The sequence below is a fragment of the Silene latifolia genome, chromosome X, assembly GCF_048544455.1.
Source record: "Silene latifolia isolate original U9 population chromosome X, ASM4854445v1, whole genome shotgun sequence".
Classification (NCBI taxonomy): Eukaryota; Viridiplantae; Streptophyta; class Magnoliopsida; order Caryophyllales; family Caryophyllaceae; genus Silene; species Silene latifolia.
The window spans coordinates 39,844,797-39,863,650 of record NC_133537.1 but is presented as its reverse complement, the minus strand read 5'-3'; the positions used below and the strand labels follow the sequence as shown (position 1 = coordinate 39,863,650).

The 18,854-nt window shown below is 39.4% G+C and overlaps 1 protein-coding gene across 1 annotated transcript; it reads right to left on the bottom strand.

Moving 5' to 3' along the window:
• Positions 1 to 272: 272 nt before the first annotated feature.
• Positions 273 to 1,400, bottom strand: LOC141617228 (uncharacterized). Its single transcript, XM_074434410.1, has one exon. The coding sequence runs from the start codon at positions 1,398 to 1,400 to the stop codon at positions 273 to 275; it is 1,128 nt and encodes a 375-aa protein (XP_074290511.1).
• Between the last annotated feature and the right edge of the window lie 17,454 nt (positions 1,401 to 18,854).

Below are 18,854 nucleotides of genomic sequence, written 5' to 3'. Positions count from 1 at the left end.
CTTAAATTTAGGTGGAAAATGGTAGTACTGAAACATCTTATCAATAAATTCCCATTGAAGGGAATCAAAAGCTTTCTTGATGTCTACTTTTATCAAGCATCTAGGAGAAATCCCTTTTTGCCCATAACCCTTCACCAAGGACTGAGTAAGCATGATATTCTCAAAAATGTTCCTTCCCTGAACAAAAGCCCCCTGTTCTTTGCCCACTATTTGTGACAGACAAGGTTTCAAACGAGCACACAATATCTTGCTAACAGTTTTATAGAACACTGTCAGCAAGAAGCAATAGGACGATAATCCATCACAGTAGCCACCACTGGTTTCTTTGGTATGAGAGCAAGTAAAGTGGTATTTGCTTGCTTAGACATTTTTCCAGTTCTAAAGAAAGACTGAATGGCCTTACAAAAATCCTCTTTAATAGTCTCCCATGATTTCTTAAAGAAATGTGCAGAAAACCCATCATGACCCGGGCTCTTGTTAGAATCTATAGAGAAGACAACACTTTTGATTTCAGTCTGTGTAATCTCTCTGCAAAGTCCCTCCCAGTCAGAAGTAAGGACCTTATTCCCCTGCAACTCAGTCATAGATTCACAATTGACAGCCACATTTTGCCCCAGCAAACAATTATAGTAATCAACAAAAGCCTGGTTAACGTCCTGAGACCCAATCTTCTCAATTCCCTGTCTATCCATGATCCTCCCAATGGTAACCTGATGCTTCCTTGAAGCTATCTTAGAAAAATAGTAATTAGTTGGAGCATCATTATATTTAACATCCTGAATTTTAGCTCTTTGTGCCAATGAACTTTTTTCAGTTTTCTTAAAGATCAAATACCGGTTGAGCAATTTTTGTTCCTGCTCAAAAAGTATAGGATCCAAGGGTCTCAGTTGTAGCTGATTTTGGCAATCTTCAAGAGCAATTTTGGCCTCCTGCACTCTCTTAGAAATCCCAGAGTAACTAGTATTATGAAGTTTAATGAGAGTCTTCCTAACATGTTTCAATTTCCCAAAGAATTTGAACATTACACTTCCCCTCACTGGTAATCCCCAAGCCTGCATAACCATTTCCTCATACTCCTTATGGGCTGCCCAACAATTAAGGTAGCTAAATTGTTTCCTAGGCCTATAATTATCCTGCACAGTGACTAGGAGAGGAGAGTGATCAGAAATCCCCGAAGGTAGGACCTGAACCTGAGTGTTAGGGTACTCCAACAACCAAGAAGGATTGCTAAGGACTCTATCCAATCTAGACCAAACCCGAGCAATGGCTTCTCTTTTATTAGTCGAAGTATGTTCACAACCAAAGCTATGCAATTCATCCAAAGTGCAATCCAATAAACACTGATTAAAAGCCATCATATCATTAACAAATGGGGGATTAGGACCAAGTCTCTCATCCATATCCCTAACAATGTTGAAATCTCCCAAGACAATCCAGTTGGTAACCTTCCCATTCAACCTTCTTAACTCATCCCATAATCATTCTATATGGCCAGCATCATTGCTAGCATAAACAAAAGTGAGGAAAACAATTTTCTTGGTCCTATTATTCAAGAGCTCAAGGTGAATGAATTGATCATGGACCTGAGCAAAAGCAACAGTGACCCTCCTGATATCCAGAAATACCCAAATTCTACCATTACAATGATGAGAGTAGTTATTTATGATAGTATAAGTAGAAAACTTCTTACTAATAGCAGCTGAATTATTTAAACGAACCCTAGTTTCCAGAAGACCCGGCACTTCAATTTTATTCTGATAAAGATAACCCCTAACTTCCAGCTGTTTTATTGGGTCATTAAACCCCCTAATATTCTAGGAGGAAATGATCATGTTCCTGGATCAAGTGGGTCCTCAGCCTGCAAATCATCCACTATCTCAGTAGCCTCCACAGTCCCTGTATCCTGCAAAAGTGTGAAGTGATTGTCCACAGAGACTCCATAACCTGTAGAAGCAAGGACTGTTCCCCTCTCCTCAGATAGTCTCTTTGAAACAGAGCCTTTTTTGCCTAGCCTAGTGCATCCTGAACCCACCCCTTTTTCATCAGTGAGAGATATCTTCTCTGGAACAGCAGAGAAGGAACCCTCCAAGTTCTCAACCTCCTTCCCAGCAGAAGTATCAGTCACAGATTTAGGAGGTATATGGCCTAGCAACTGGCATTCTGAGCTAAGTGCAACTGTTTCAAGAGTCTGCTGAGGTTCCTTCTGTACAACAGGTCGATACTCCTGCACAATCTCCTTTGCTTTCCTCTTCTCATCAAGCTTCTTGTTAATCTTAGTAAATTTGCAATGCTCTTTGGTATGTCCCAGTTTCCTACAACAGTGGCAATAATAGGACAACCACTCATAAATAACCCGCTGTGTTGTTTCCCCATGGTAAGGAGAAGTCAAAGTGATATTGGCAGGCAATTCATCTGAGACATCCACTTCCACCAGGACACGAGCAAACAGTAATTTGGATTTGTGGGTTGTTGGTAAATCAGCAAACAGAGGTTTCCCCACAGTACTAGCCATCTTACTTAAAACCTTTTCAGACCACATGAAGGGGTCCAAATCAGGAAATAAGACCCATACTGGAACAATAGACACAGAATCCATCTCCTTTGAGAAAGTTGGTGACCATTGCTTTAAAATCAGGTTACTAGAGCCCATTTTCCATGGTCCACCCTTCAAAACCTCATTCATATCCACCTCTGAGAAGAAACGAAAGCTAAACCAGCCTTTTTTATAGTACTGGACAATGGGACGAGTCCCGATGAGTCCAATTTTTGTAACAAAATCATCAACCTGCGGTAATTTTGGTTTAGAACCCAAAAAATTCCCCATAAGGGTGTTCTTCCAAAATCGTATTCCATCAATAACATCCTCTTCCTCAATTTCAACAATTTTTGTATCCGCACTCTTTTCACAATAATGCAAACTCATTCCAGGGGAAGGCTTAGTGACAGAAGCCCAGGTTTTAGCAATACCAATCCCTAATTCAGTAGTAGGAGATGGTACAACAGGGGAAGACAAGGTACCTGTTGTAGGTGGTGTCGCCGATTTTTCCAGTTGACCCGTTAGGTTTAGCAGTTGCCCCACCGTCGTCGTCACACTTGGAACTGGGTCATCGTATTCATCCGTAACATCCTCAACAATCGGATCATCCGAGACCATAACCGCCTCTACAACCACAGGATTCTCTACTTCCGATATTTCCACTTCAGGAATTGAAACCCCAGAAGCCACCACCGATGTTGTTCCATCAATTTCAGAGTCAGTAACACTATGTTGTTTAGTCCGACGAGTTTTAGCCATGATCAAGCTGAAAAAATAAAAGAAATTTACGTGTTTTTGGATTTTTCAGAGGTTGCTTGGAGAAGAAGGATTTTCTCTTTCCATGACTAAAAACCTACCCGAAGTAATGTTATTTTAATCCTACAATGCCTAATGAATTAACGAACTAATTTGAGGCGATAAATTAATCGAAGAATTGTATATAACGTGGCCTACTATTACGATGAATGGAAAGATCAAAGTTAAAACAAAGGTACAAATAACATACTACGTCCATTAGATCGATTTAATTCTGTCCGATTCCAAATATAAGGATATGTAAATGAGAAGGGGATACGACCGACCAATCTGGCGGATTTCTTTCCCAACTCAAGTCAACGCGGGTATTCGGAATGACACTTTAAATCATACACATACTATATTAATGTTTCATAGTTAACGATGTTAGACAATATATAATATATAAAATAAGCGATAAAAAACAAATAAAAAACGAAATAAAAAGGGAAAGAAGGAGGATTTGATGCACCCTCAACCTACATGTATCGTTGACACCGTCTTGGGTTGTAATCGATCGTAGATTTTATCTCGAGGGGCCGTCGTCGACGAAGACAATTGAAACTGGATTTTGAAAACACGAAATAACACGTTCGAAAGGCAGACTTGAGCAGCGATTTTCAATCACTCATCACGACTTCGTTTCTCAATGATGTTTCAGTCCGAAAGATGTTTTAGAAACTAAAAAGACTGATTTTTGTGAATATGGAAATAAACCCGAAGTTTTAATAAGATTTAAGCACTAGAATCAAGGCCAAAGACCACGACAGAAACTCGAAAACAAGATTTGTATCCCTGTTTTCAAGCGGCTGTCACGGCTTTAGTTTAAGGTTTTTTGGACGATTGATGGCTGTTATTTTCAGTATAATGTGTGGAGAACTTAGGGGAATGGATGTATGGTCTAGGGGAGGTATTTATAGGGAGGGAAAGTAGGGTTTAAGAGGGCAACAAGCAGTCGGACTGCTCTGTTTTGCAGCTGCTGTCCAGCAGCTTTCGTGAGCTGGTGTAGGGTTTATGAGGGGTGTTTCTTGGTGTTTAAGCTAGGGTAATATGGGTAGGATTCTAGGGTATGGTTTATGGTTGATGGGTGCGGGTTTAAGTAGTGTTTGGAGCGGGTTTGGGGTTGTTTAGTGCACTCGGGTTGAAGGGTGATGGGCTAGTTTGTGCTGCTGTTTTGGATGGGTTACTAGCTGGATTGAAGGGAGTTTGGACGTGGTTTTTTGGTGGGCTAGATGACCACGAGGTTGGGGTTGAAGGAGGGGGTTGAATGACGGGTTTTGGAGCTGTTTTGGGGCACGCAACACAGAGTACGAAGGAAGGTATTGGGCTGCTAGTATGTCGTGTTTGGGGCTCGAAAATAAGGAGGTATGGACGTGGGTTTGCATGGGGTTAGAGCTTGGTTATGAGGGTGAGTGATGGATTGGGTTATGGGTCAGGAGTTGGTTCAAGTTTGCTTCGAAAATCGTGCCCAAATCAAGTTGAAAACGAGCTCAAAATCGCGTATAAAACCGTCGTAAAAAATCGAGTTCTTCAAATACGGTTTATAAACGATTTAAATTGAATTTTCTAATCAATTAACTTAAGAATGATTTTTCAAATCTAATATCTATTTTATTTTCAATAAAATAAACGTAAGAAAATAAATTAAAATTAAAACAATAAAATGAATTCACTTTAATAAAACATTAATTTAAATATCATTTAAATTAATAAAATACTTCATCGACTACGCCCATTCTACGCCATAAAACGAGCTCCAAATAATGACAATGCCAACTAGCAAATACATGTCGTCCTATCATCATTGGGTGTTTGTCGGGTTATCTATAAATTCCAATATCGACGGATACGGGTATCTACAGAGCCCCCACTTTGACTGAGGCTTGGACATGGCGAAAGTCAAAGTATACCCCAAGTCTCTCTCGACCTGAGAATTCCGGGGGTCATTTATAGTCCATTAGATTTACGTATATAAGCTCGCTAGCCATAAGAAGAGATCATGCCTGAAACTTCGCTGGGATTGACTCTTGATTTTGTTGCGTCAAATTATCATCGTTGGTCCTCGACCCATAAACTTACATATATGATGGGTTGAGCCTTATCCTTAGGCGCCTACGTATCCGTTTCTGACGAAATCAAACCCGCGTCGTAGTTCGGCCACTGCTGACACATGCCCAAAGTTTATCATCTGCTGGCGTTTGTCCAAAATTCATCATCTGCTGACATTTGCCCAAAATTTATCATCTGCTGGCACTTGTCCGAAATTCATCATCTGTTGACACTTGCCCAAAGCTTATCATCTGCTGGCAGGTGCCCAAATGGGACGGGACTTTCCGAGGAGGTCGCCGCCGCTTTGGCCATTTGCTTTCAGCTACAGAATTCTTCCATTTCATACTCTTGTATTGAATTGAATTCTGAGTGGATGTCATCCATTTCATCTTGATAATGGTCTCTGAAGCCAACGGCTTCAGAGCCACCAGTTTGTGACGGCTCTAAAGTCGAAGACTTTAGAGCCCCCAGTTAAAGCATATCCTGCTATATTTGAAACGCAAAAAAATGTACGAGCAATAATCATCACATAAGCACATTTGGATCATCAACCTTAAAATTGGATCATTTGAAAGATTGGATCATCGACCCGAAAATTAGATTTGAAAATTTTGAATAATTAGGTCATCGACCCGAATTTTGAATTTGACATCACTTAGAAAGTTGGGCCATCGACCCAAGGTCTTAAGTTGAAGTGTTGGAATACTGCGTCGTCGACCTGAAATTGAATTTGAAAGACTGGGTCATCGACCTGAAACCTGAACATGTTGAAAATTTTGAATAATTGGGCGATCAACCCGAATTTTGAATCACTTAGAATATTGGGCCATCGACCCGAGGTTTGAAGTTGAAACGAATCATTTGGATGTTGGGTCGTCGACCCAAAATTTGATTTTGAACTTTGAGATTTGAACCTTGACTTGAAATGTAGCACCACATGGGTCATCTATCCATAATTCGCAAAAAACGTTTTTTTTTTTTTGAAATTTCGGAATTCTGAATGAAATTTCGGAATTCTTAAATCTTTGGCACATACCTTGATGGGTGAGCACGAAATACGACTCAGACATTCTTATGACCCGTAAATAACGTGGGCGTAGCCCGCTACCGTAAAACAAAAAAAGGAAATAAAACCGTAAGTGTGCACGGGTTTTAATTCAATTATTGACTTGTTGGGGGTAAAAATGTAAATAGGCCGTTCAGGGGCCAAAAGATGGCAAATGGGAATCACAAGGTCGTCGGACTTGAGACGGAGATATCGTATGGCATGGGCGTGCTCCCGAGGGCACATGGGAATCAAGATCACTTGGCATGGACAAGGTGTATTAAACTCACGGAGCAACAACGTTGGCTTCGCCCAAAGACTAAACATAGACTGTTTTTATGAGAACACTTAGGCATCACACATCACTCTTGTTGGGAACATCATGTTACTCTTCTCCTCGCCTCCTTTCTTTTAAACGAGTTTTCATCATTTCTTGCCACCGCCTTCTTTCTTTTCAGCGGGCTTTTACTATTTTTCTTCCACGCCTTCTTTCATTTCAGCGGGTTTTTCATATTTTCTGTTCCCAACAAAAACCCACATCATATGTGACTCATCATCTTTGCCTAAACCGTTAGATAAAGCTCATTCTGAGACTTGATACTATTCATCCGAACCTATATCCTTATCCTAGCCTACATCGAGTGCTAAGACCGACTCAAACAAAGGTGGCTTCATTTGGACTTGGTTAGGACCCGTAAGAAACCGACAAGATGACAACTTGGTTGATGAGTGGATTGAATCCCTTATTCTGAAGGACTGCCTACGTATTCACGTGGAGCGAAATCAAATCCGACGTAGTTCGATCAAGGTGCATAAACGTGGCATTTTGATTGTGTGTACACACTCGAAGGTTTCACCTAAGGTTTCATGTCGTATCCCATTCTAGTCTGTAAGGTACTGTTAAATCCCGTGTCTAGGGTTGGTATAAAAGGTTGTGGTTCTTTGGGATGTGGATCTTGGTAAAAATAGGTTTAAAATGTAAACCATCATTCTGAAGGTTCGTTTTGTGGTGCTAAGGCCAAGGGCTATGGCTTATAACGTGATTGGAAATGGTGTCTCAGGTTTGATGAAACCCGAGTACAAATGGGTCGGGAAATCGATGTGGGATCAAATTTCCATTTCTGGACCCTAAAGGCTCGGGTGTACTAACACAAGCTGACTGATTCTTAGAATCCCTAACTTTTCCCTTGCAACTGTCTCGAGAAGGACTTAGGGGTAGAAAGGCTACAAATGGCACTAACTTACTATTTTGGCTTCGCCCTCTGAACTTTGACTATGAGTGTTTTGGTACTCGATTTCTACTTTACATAACAACTCTTGGCTTTTGTAACTTCGACATTCAACCACGAGCCTTATGGTACTCGACTTCCACTTTGCACACTGATTAAAGGCCTTTGTAACTTCGACATCCGCTTCTGACTTCTGCAATTTTGACATTCTCGACCACTCATTTCTGTAATTTCGACATCTTCGACTAGTCCCTTCCGTAACTTTGACATCTTTGAGCACTTACTTTTGTAACTTCGACATCGGCGACAACTCGCTTCTGTAACTTCGACATTTTTTATTTTTCCCTTTTTCTTTTTCTCTTTCTCTTTCTTTTTTTTTTTCTTTTTCTTTGTCATCTCTTTTCTTTTTTTCTTTTTTCATTTTTTTATTTTGCTTTTTTTTTTCTTCTCTTCTTGAAAATGGTCTTCTATTCATTCTCTTAGTCACAAATGGATACACGTTGAAAACTGGGCTTCGCCAACTAAATTGGGTTAGAACTAACAACTCCTTCTTAGAACGTGTTGATATCTTCTCTCTTCGAGATGGGATGATTTTGTTGGGGAAAAGGCTTGTCTGCCGTCATCGATAGAGAAACAAGGAGCTAGCTTGGGTTCGTCATAGAATCATCTAAACGCTTGTCATAAGCATTGGTTCTGATGGAGGTTTTCTACCGCCAGACATGGAATAGGTAAAGCAATCAAACACGAGATCCTAGTGTACCTTACATTTTGAAACAAGATATATTTCTACCCCAGGGATGCCTTTGAGTGTGTTGTGCATTTTATCATGCTTTCGAAATGATTGAGGATTGAAAACAAGACAAATTTGGAAACGAAACTGCAACTTTTTTATTGGAATGACAAATGCTTAACAGATTCGAAGGAACGATTCCTAGGACATATCCTAGGTCATCGCGGAACAAACGACTCAAATTCAAGAAAAGAAAGTCCTAGACTCGACTCAACTAAGATAAGAAAACATATCCCGACTCATAATTTTCAAATATGGTCTTGAGCTTTCCCTTGTTCATCTTTCAGCTTAGATGCTCGGCTCTGGTCCTCGATCCCTATGATGGTCTGCCTCCATCCCGAGGTAGTCCTTTGAGGATCTATGCCAGTGATGGAGGTTGGTGAATCGAATTGTCTTTTATTAACTTCGTTAATGAGAGGAGTACATTCTAGAGCAAGACTCCCGACTTGAATTTCATTCTTCGGGTTTGGCAAGAATTCAGAGCAATCTACAAATATTTTCCCGATAAAAACCCCTTTCAAGTGACATGGGTGGATAAGATGGAAATAATCGACATTGTCTTCGACAGAAACAAAGTTGGCGTGATTGCCAAATGGATTGGTGATGTTATTGGGTTTAACAGTTGGGATCGGGAGTGTTCCATTCTCAATCATGTCTTGGATTTCGTGCTTCATTCGATAGCACCTTTCAGTATCATGGCATTTCCCTTGATGGAAGGCACAATAGGCATTTGCTTTATACCATTTACCTTGTTGCTCAGCGGGTGGATCCGAAGTTGGACCAATAGGCTTCAGCTTTCCTTGGGCTATGAGCCTTTGGAGAGCGTATGTATAAGTGCATCCGATATCGGTGAATGCCCTTGGTGTTTGGCGCTGCGGATTCTTCAATTTCCCTTCTAAGAGATTGATGGCTTCATCAATATGGGCCGTTGCTGGAGGTTTCGTCTTAGATGACGAGGCCCCCTAGTATCCTGTTGGCTTTTCAGCTTCTGCCATTCTGACGTCATCTTCTACCTTTATCCCGATTCTTATCAATTCTATGAAAGAGCCAAAATTCTGGTATTTCAGAGCATTGAGGTAAATAGGTCGTAGATTCTTTACGAACTTATCTACCATTTCAACTTCATCAGGCTTTTTGGCTAACTTCACGCTTTCAGCGCGCCACCTTGTGAGGAATTCCGTAAAGCCTTCTTTGTCTTTTTGCGTCATCACCTCCAATGTTTTTATGTTGGTTTGAATCTCGACATTATCAGCATAGTGCTTGCAGAACTCCACCGTAATATCTTCGAAAGTGGGGAAGTTCTTAAGGTCAAGATTGTAGAACCACACCTTCGGGTGTTCATCCAAAGATTAGGCAAAAATTTCAGAGAGCATGACAGCAGGTACTCCCTTCAGTGCCAAGTACCCCTTATAGGCCTTGACATGGTGGAGTGGATCTTCTGTGCCCTTAAACTTTGGGATATCAGTGAGCACCATGTTTGTGGGCAACTTATCCTGAACTGGGGCATAGGCCCTAGCATTTTCATAGTGGATGTTCTTCCCCTGGGAGAGTTTCAGACGGTCCTCAATGAACTTGAACCGTTTCTCCAGATTAGTCAGGGGTGGGGTAGATGAAAAGGAATCTTCACCAAGCTTTGATTCGATCTCATCCATTTTGGCTCTCATGAGGTTCACAGCCTCAGTGAATTTGTTAACAGCATCTTCCATCGCTTGAAGTCGGGTTTGTGGCGGCCTTTCTACAAGAAAACCCGAACTGAGTCAATATTTAAATGTAAGAGCCCCTGCACACTTAAGGACACGACACCAACTTGACTCAAACAAAGACTCAACTTAAGACTGAGCTAACCAAATGGTTCGACTCACGGTTGGATTTAGAACTTGATTCATTTTAGACTCGACAAAACGACATGACCCAAACCATCATAACTCGATTCTAAACTGGACTCGGTGTGACTAAACCCGTGATTGGACCAACATGATCCCTTAGGTTCAAGTGAAACCCCCAAAATGGCCTAGCTTGGACGTTTCTGTGGACTATCCTGGACCAATTGGTCGACCCACATGACTCGAATCCCAAGAGGTGAGCTTGGGTGACCCAACAAGGTCGTGTTCTAGACACTTGGGACAAAACACGCCTAGCCCAACACGGCCAGGACTTGGACATGACTCGACACACTTCATGCTCGGTCAAGGTTCGAGAAACATTTTGGATTGATTTTGAAAAACGAAGGATTGATTTGAAAATGAGATTTGAAATGGGCAGCATGCCGACTATAAAAGCTCATTTTGGGCCGAAAAAAATCTAGTCCTATTTGGGCTGCATTCCGGGTTTTTAAAACCATGCTATTTTGAAAGTGAGTTGTTCAAAAGTTCGGCTTTAAAATTGACATGGAAAATTTGAAAAAAAGACTCGGGATATTTATATTGCACATTGTCATTCTCATGTTATAAGGATGTATGCTCCTAGACATTTATAAGTCTCGGCAAGTCCTCTATAAGAAGGTCTATACCCTCCATCCTTTCGGGTCTAGTAGGGCAAAGGCCTTTAGGTAGAGTACCTAGAAGAGCACACTCACCCCCAAGAACCACGAAGAGGCGGAGTGGAAGCAAGCCATGTGCAAGCACCTGGCATAGTGGGACATCGCCCCCCACGCGTCACAAAGAAGCGCTGGGACGGCCCGGGAAAAGTCCTTAAGGGTTTATGCATGAATCGTAGCACTACGAGTAATGTTTTACTTTCTAATACTTTCTTTCCAAGTTTCACCTCGGATGAAAAGACCCTAGAAACAAAGTGTAACTAGTCCTCCAATCCCCAGCGGAGTCGCCAAACTGTGGACAATGCCCGCGGGATCTGCGTCCACGGGATCCACAGGGGCATTATCGACTCGAGGTTCCTTCGAATCGAATTAAGACAAATTAGATTCGCCACCAAGTTTTATGGGAACTTGGAACCGTTCAAGTCAACTTTACACCTTTCATCGAAAAGCATAAAGCCAATCAATTACGAGTGATTAAAGATAAAGACTTGTACCCTATATTACTCGATTAGAATGACTCTCGTAATCCAATGATATTTAGACGGATCCACAAACCATAGATTTTGAGTAAGGGGTGAGGGTACGTGTTAGGAAGCCCATAAGGACACCTAACCCCGCTCGTCAAAAACGGCCTCTACTAAGTCAAGTATCGGATTTCAAACAAGGTCGTAGCTACTACGATATATGATATGCAAACGTCGTTTTAAAACCCTAACATGTGACAACAATTTCTATGTCGTTAAATGCATGAATACTAAGTTTGTCAAAGTTGTTTTAGCATGTTGGTTGATTTGAAATAAAAGATGCGCAAACACGACTTAGGAGGAATGGGGGAGCCATTGGGATCTATCCTATTACAACCCAGGCATTTCATGCCGACACAACGAGAAATAAATTATAACTCGATCTAATTACAACAACTATCGTAATTACTTTGACTCAGATTGAAATAAAAACTACATGATAAAAATTACAATACAAACTAACAAAATAAAACTTAAACTATTACAACTTAACAAATGAAACAAATGTAAATAAAAAGGTTAAAGTTAAGTTAGATTGATTAATGATGTTAACCGAATCATTAGTTAATAAACAAATTAGATTAGAATTATACTGATTAAATTAAAATAAATAAATACAAAGGCTTGAAATAAATTAGGTACAACTTATTAATTAAATTGAACCCAACTTATTAAAATTATTCACCAATCCATATTTATTAAAATAGGATTAGTAAACGATTAGAGAAACAAAAGAAGAAAAGAAATCAAAACTGGCAGACCCGTGCGAAACACGGAATCGGATCAAGTCGACAGACACATGCGAAAGGTACACGGTTTTTATAGAAAACCAAGTTAATTACGTTTTAATTTCGAAATCAGTAAAATAAATTACGGAAAAATTCACTAAATTAAATTGACAGATTTTGAACCATAAAAAATAATAAAAACAAATTTTCCAAAAGTAGAAATAAATAAAATAAATTAAAGGTTAATTAATTACAAATTGAATAAAATAATTACGAACTAGGTTAAATGCAATTATAATTTGTCAACGAGTGCAAATGGAAAGGTGTTAAGCACGCACTTTCATGCTAGCGAGAAAATTAGTGAAAGGGAAGATGAATTCAATTAAAAATTAGAAGGTTGCAAATTCATTTACAATAATGTTATTTTAATCCTACGATGCCCAATGAATTAACGAACTAATTTGAGGCGATAAATTAATCGAAGAATTGTGTATAACGTGGCCTACTATTACGATGAATGAAAAGATCAAAGTTAAAACAAAGGTACAAACAACATACTACGTCCATTAGATCGATTTAATTATGTCCGATTCCAAATACGAGGATATGTAAATGAGAAGGGGATACGACCGACCAATCTGGCGGATTTCTTTCCCAACTCATGTAAACGCGGGTATTCAGAATGACACTTTAACTCATACTCATACTATACTAATGTTTTATAGTTAACGATGTTAGACAATATATAATATATAAAATAAGCGATAAAAAACAAATAAAAAAACGAAATAAAAAGGGAAAGAAGGAGGATTTGATGCACCCTCAACCTACATGTATCGTTGACACCGTCTTGGGTCGTAATCGATCGTAGATTTTATCTCGAGGGGCCGTCGTCGACGAAGACAATTGAAACTGGATTTTGAAAACACGAAATAACACGTTCGAAAGGCAGACTTGAGCAGCGATTTTCAATCACTCACCACGACTTCGTTTCTCAACGATTTTTCAATCCGAAAGATGTTTTGGAAACTAGAAAGACTGAATTTTGTGAATATGGAAAGAAACCATAAGTTTTAATAATATTTAAGCACTATAATCAAGGCCAAACACCACGACAGAAACTCGAAAACAAGATTTGTGTCCCTGTTTTCAAGCGGCTGTCACGGCTTTAGTTTAGGGTTTTTTGGACGATTGATGGTTGTTATTTGCAGTATAATGTGTGGAGAACTTAGAGGAATGGATTTATGGTCTAGGGGAGGTATTTATAGGGAGTGAAAGTAGTATTTAAGAGGGCAACAAGCAGTCGGACTGCTCTGTTTCGCTGCTGCTGTCCAACAACTTTCGTGAGCTGGTGTAGGGTTTATGAAGGGTATTTCTTGGTGGTTAAGCTAGGGTAATATGGGTAGGATCCTAGGGTATGGTTTAGGGTTGATGGGTGCGGTTTTAAGTGGCGTTTGGTGCGGGTTTGGGGTTGTTTAGTGGACTCGGGTTGAAGGGTGACGGGCTAGTTTGTGCTGCTGTTTTGGATGGGTTACTAGCTGGATTGGAGGGAGTTTGGACGTGGTTTTTTTGTGGGATAGATGACCACGAGGTCGGGGTTGAAGGAGGGGGTTGAATGACTGGTTTTAGAGCTGTTTTAGGGCACGCAACACAGAGTACGAAGGAAGGTATTGGGCTGCTAGTATGTCGTGTTTGGGGCTCGAAAATAAGGAGGTATGGACGTGGGTTTGCATGGGGTTAGGGCCTGGTTATGAGGGTGTGTGATGGATTGGGTTATGGGTCAGGAGTTAGTTCAAGTTTGCTTCGAAAAGCGTGCCCAAATCAAGTTGAAAACGAGCTCAAAATCGCGTATAAAACCGTCGTAAAAAATCGAGTTTTTCAAATACGGTTTATAAACGATTTAAATTGATTTTTCAAATCAATTAACTTAAAACTGATTTTTCAAATCAAATATCTATTTTATTTTCAATAAAATAAACGTAAGAAACTAAATTCAAATTAAAACAATAAAATGTATCACTTTAATAAAACATTAATTTAAATATCATTTAAATTAATAAAATACTTCATCGACTACCCCCATTCTACGCCGTAAAACGAGCTCCAAATAATGACAATGCCAACTAGCAAATACATATCGTCCTATCATCATCGGTTGTTTGTCGGGTTCTCTATAAATTCCAATATCGACGGATACGGGTATCTACACCCGTACACCAAGGTATCTTACCAAGGACCACCCCAGTGTATGAAGGTGTTGCCATCTCGGTTGCTTGAGGTAGTATATCAAATAAACAATGAAAGAACATTTATTAAAATAGTTTAAGTCTTTACAACCGTGAACAAAGTGATAAGTTACAACAAGAATAGCTATCAAGGCCACTAAGCCTGAATGTCAAGGACTTCTACTTCGGTAGCGTGGTGACTCGAATCCCTTCCAAGCCCGCAAGCAACATGACCAACTGTACCTAGTACACCAACTGCTCACCATCCCCGAATGAATCACCACAGTTTTGAAAACACAACACGGGGTCAGTTTACTATATAACGAAATAAGATAAGTACTAAAAGGCAACCAGCTGATCATCATCCACCTCCAAACTCCCGATCTCACATAGTAACCGACTACACACCAAAGTGTGTAACCCTGCCAGATTACCCATCGCAAAAGGTAATCCTCGCCGCCAGTGGGGGACCGCAGCCAATCCCCACCTAAGCCCCGCTCATCAACGAGCGATAAACCTGTTCATTAATGTGCACATCCCCTTCTATGACGGGTTCCACAGAGGGCGAAACTAGGGCGTGAAGCCACTTCCACAAGTGACTCCACTCAACAACCATCACAACAACCACACCAACTCTAACACTCCTACAATGATCAGTAGATAAACAATCGTATACAATACAAACATAATCTTAAATCAATTAACGGTAAACTGAGTAGGGAAACTCTACCTTATCGCCAATCCATGAAAATGTATCCAACAATTAGCCAAGCAAGACTCCGAGACGTATCCTACAAACGGTAACCACATCCTATTACGAGACTACCCCAGAAGCCTACTGAAAGACAACAACAAAACAACGACTCACCTAGCGATGCGAACCGACGACGACAACGATGGCATCCTTACTTGCATACTTCATATATAACCCAATCCCCTTCCATGGTTAGTGTCTAGTTTAGATGAGAGTGTAGGGAAAAGTGGGTGATAGGTGAGAGAGATATATATTAGGGTTAGAGAGAAATGGAACCGTCGAAAATGAAATAAGAGTCATGAACTTGCATTTTAAAATAACGCGTCAACTGCGGCTATACTCGGTCGAGTACTCTCATACTCGACCGAGTAGGCCCTACTCGGTCGAGTGTTACCACCACTCGGCCGAGTAGTCCATACTAGGTCGAGTAAACAATTACATAAGTCTCTTTTCCTCTCACCTATCCCCTCCTAAGGTCTTCCGTGGTCAAAAGGTCGGTCAAAAGGTCCTTAAACAGGGCTGGTATTACAGCTGGGTCAAACCACGATCCCTCAAGCTAAGCCAAATGAGGAAGTGAACCATGACCTAGGAGAACCGAAAAATATGAAGGATAGTAGAAAAGAAGGCAAAAAATCGAAGCTCAACAATCACACCAAAACCGCAGGCTGCTGCCTCCACCAGAGCCTACACCTCCTGAAGTTTCCACGTCTTCTAATTCCCGTCTTATGTATTGATTTGAGGCCCAATTCCGTGTTCAACCTAGGGAGAAGTGCAACACTATATAAGCGTTACACATTTGAAGACTCAAGTATATCATGCTTTTACCCTTAATCTCGTAATAATTAAAATTTAATCTTTCCATTTTAGTTGCAATCTTTCCACAAAACTTGGGTTGTATGATGACTATGGTTGGCTAAGTTCCTTTTTCTTGGTGTAATTCCTCCAAAGTTTCTTACTTTGGTGTTTGTAAAACTCTTTAATCCTTTATTATTTATCAATTACTCTTTCCTTGTGTTTATTTTATATGTTAAGTGAATGAATGTATGGATTAGCTACCCTTGCATGCTGTTTACTTAATTAGTTTAAATTCTAGAGAAGTGGGTTCATTTGTCTAGGATTGTTGAAGCAAACTTGTTGTGTGTTTAATTTGGTTAAAGTATTCATATAATAAGTAGGAAAGTTTATGTCTTTTCTTATTTGTATGGGTTCATCTTATGAGAATTGATCCTAGCCTACATATCTTGGTACAAATCTTCATGCTCATGTTTGGTCACATCTCATGGTATTGAATTGTTGAGTAAATTTTGATGGATGCATATGAATGGTCATTTGTGTGTGTTAACTAACTTGATATAGTGGTAGTAGGTTAATAATATAGGAAGAGTAAAAATAGTCTAACTTACTCATTGTTGGTTACTAATGAGAGATTACACCAAGTCCCCTCTCATATTGATTTCTTGCATCCTAAGTGTTTGTTGAATTGTCCCTTTAGCAAAGTTTTCATCTTTTAATCATTCTCCATGAATTTTCCAAACCAAGTTTCTCCTTTTATGTTTCCTAAATGTTGACCATTGTTAATATTCATTGTTTGTGATTAGCTTTAATTATTGAGTGTTAATTGTCATTAGTACCTTAATTAATTATTGGTCAATAGTTTACCATTCAAGTCTTTAGTTTAAAAGTCCTTCTCTTGGGTTCGACCCTAGCTTGCCATTTTACTAATTTGTTGTTATAAGTTAGTAGAGACTAGTTAGGTTTATAAATTGTTTGTTTGATAGGTTAATTAGTGGATTTATGACACGCTAGTCTTTTAATTTCCTTATCATTATGATATTGTGAATTTAAGTTCCTACTTTCTCCGTTTGTTTCTGTAAATAGTTCTCTATTTGACTTTTCTACGAGGTGAATTTCAATAATTTTTTTTTTCGAATACTATCTTTAAAAAAGAGTTTGTAAAACACAACCTTTAATAAATTTTTTGTTGTCAAACACGACTTTTTGGCAGGACTTAACATTTTGCAATGGGGTAACTTTTAGTTGATGTTTGAGATAGTAAACGAGGTCGGTTTGAGGTGTTCTTGGACTCGTTGGAAAGGTGGAAATACAAGCTTTCCAGAGGTTATCAATACGATGGTCAAATGTGGCCTTATATGGGGTCTATTGATGTGTATAGTAAGGCTGGTTGGAAAGGCTAGCTATAAAGCGAGTGGCCATAGGGTTTTTCGTGGGTCTTTAAATGGGGTTAGGATGTTTTATTTGGTCTGAAATTTGGTATATAAATAGAAGGGAGTGTAAGGTAGGTCGTAGTTGTGTTGCTTTTGGTGGTTGTTGGTTGTAAGTGGTGGTTTGAGGTGAGTGAATTAACCCACAAAAAAGATCCTACTTTGACATTCTCTTGATTGTTTTTTACCTCCAATTTAACTCCCCTCGAACCACCACTTACAACCAACAAACACCACAAACAACACAACTAATTAGACCTACCTTGCACTCCCCGCTACCTACAAACCAAATTTGAAACAACACAAAGCATCATAACCTCATTAAAAGACCCACTAAAAATCCCCGACCACCCGGTAATCTCTCCGACCAGCCTTAATTTACACCGAAATAGACCCCACATAAGGCCACGTTTGACCATCGTGTTGATAACCCATGGAAAGCTTATATTTCTACATTTCCAATGAGTCCAAGAACACCTCAAATCGACATCGTTTGCTATCCCAAACATCGATTGAAAGTTACCTCATTGCAAAATGTTAAGTCCTTCTGCCAAAAAGTCGTGTTTGACAACAAAAAAAATTATTAAAGATTGTGTTTTATAAACTTTTTTTTTTAAAGGTGGTGTTTGAAAAATACTTTTTTTTTTTAAAAGGTTGTGTTTGACAAAAAAACCCTAACTAATAATTCGGAAGAATTGAGTATAAAAACTGGACTAGGTGGACCGATTTGGTTTTGGAGATTCTACCTTGTTAAAATCCTTAATCCTAGTGGGCTAGTGGTGCTACAAGCCTACAACTTCCTTTCCCTTACATGAGTTAGGCTTGGTTTGGCATTCAGGTACCTTATTTAACTGAAGTAGTTTATCCCAGTTTTTTTTTTTTTATATATAATTAGTCAGGGATGTTTATGGTCCTGGGCAATTACGGGCGGCGGAATAGGATCTCTGATTTTGGCCCTTAAATTTACAAGTTTTATTGATGAAATTTAATACAAACCTCGACGTATAGTACACTTGTACATTTCTATTTGGGGCCTCATTTTTTCTTGGTGCACCGCGCATCCATTTACTTTAAAACGCCCCTATAATTAGTCACTTACCTTAGCTTTTCAGTTTTCATATTTTTGTTTTCCAAATTTCAGCTATCTTTTCATCTAATTTTACCAAACAAAGACTTAATGTCCAAGTAAAAGTTTTGGTACACAAAGGTCACCACCCAAAGGTACATATGGTTATTTTTGGCCTTTACAAGAAAAGATTTACCAAATAGAGCGGCTACAGAGGTTCCTTAGATTGGATTGTGAGTTTTGTAAAATGAAAACATAAATCATTATAATAACTTTGACCTTATTGTTTTGGATTTGTAACAGGATCCAAAAGGTACTCCATTACATTAATATGAATTAGTAGCTAGTAAAAATA

What these genes read in the sequence shown, in the direction of transcription:
- LOC141617228 (XM_074434410.1), bottom strand. Translation starts at nt 1,400, where the DNA reads ATGGATGAGAGACTTGGTCCTAATCCCCCATTTGTTAATGATATGATG.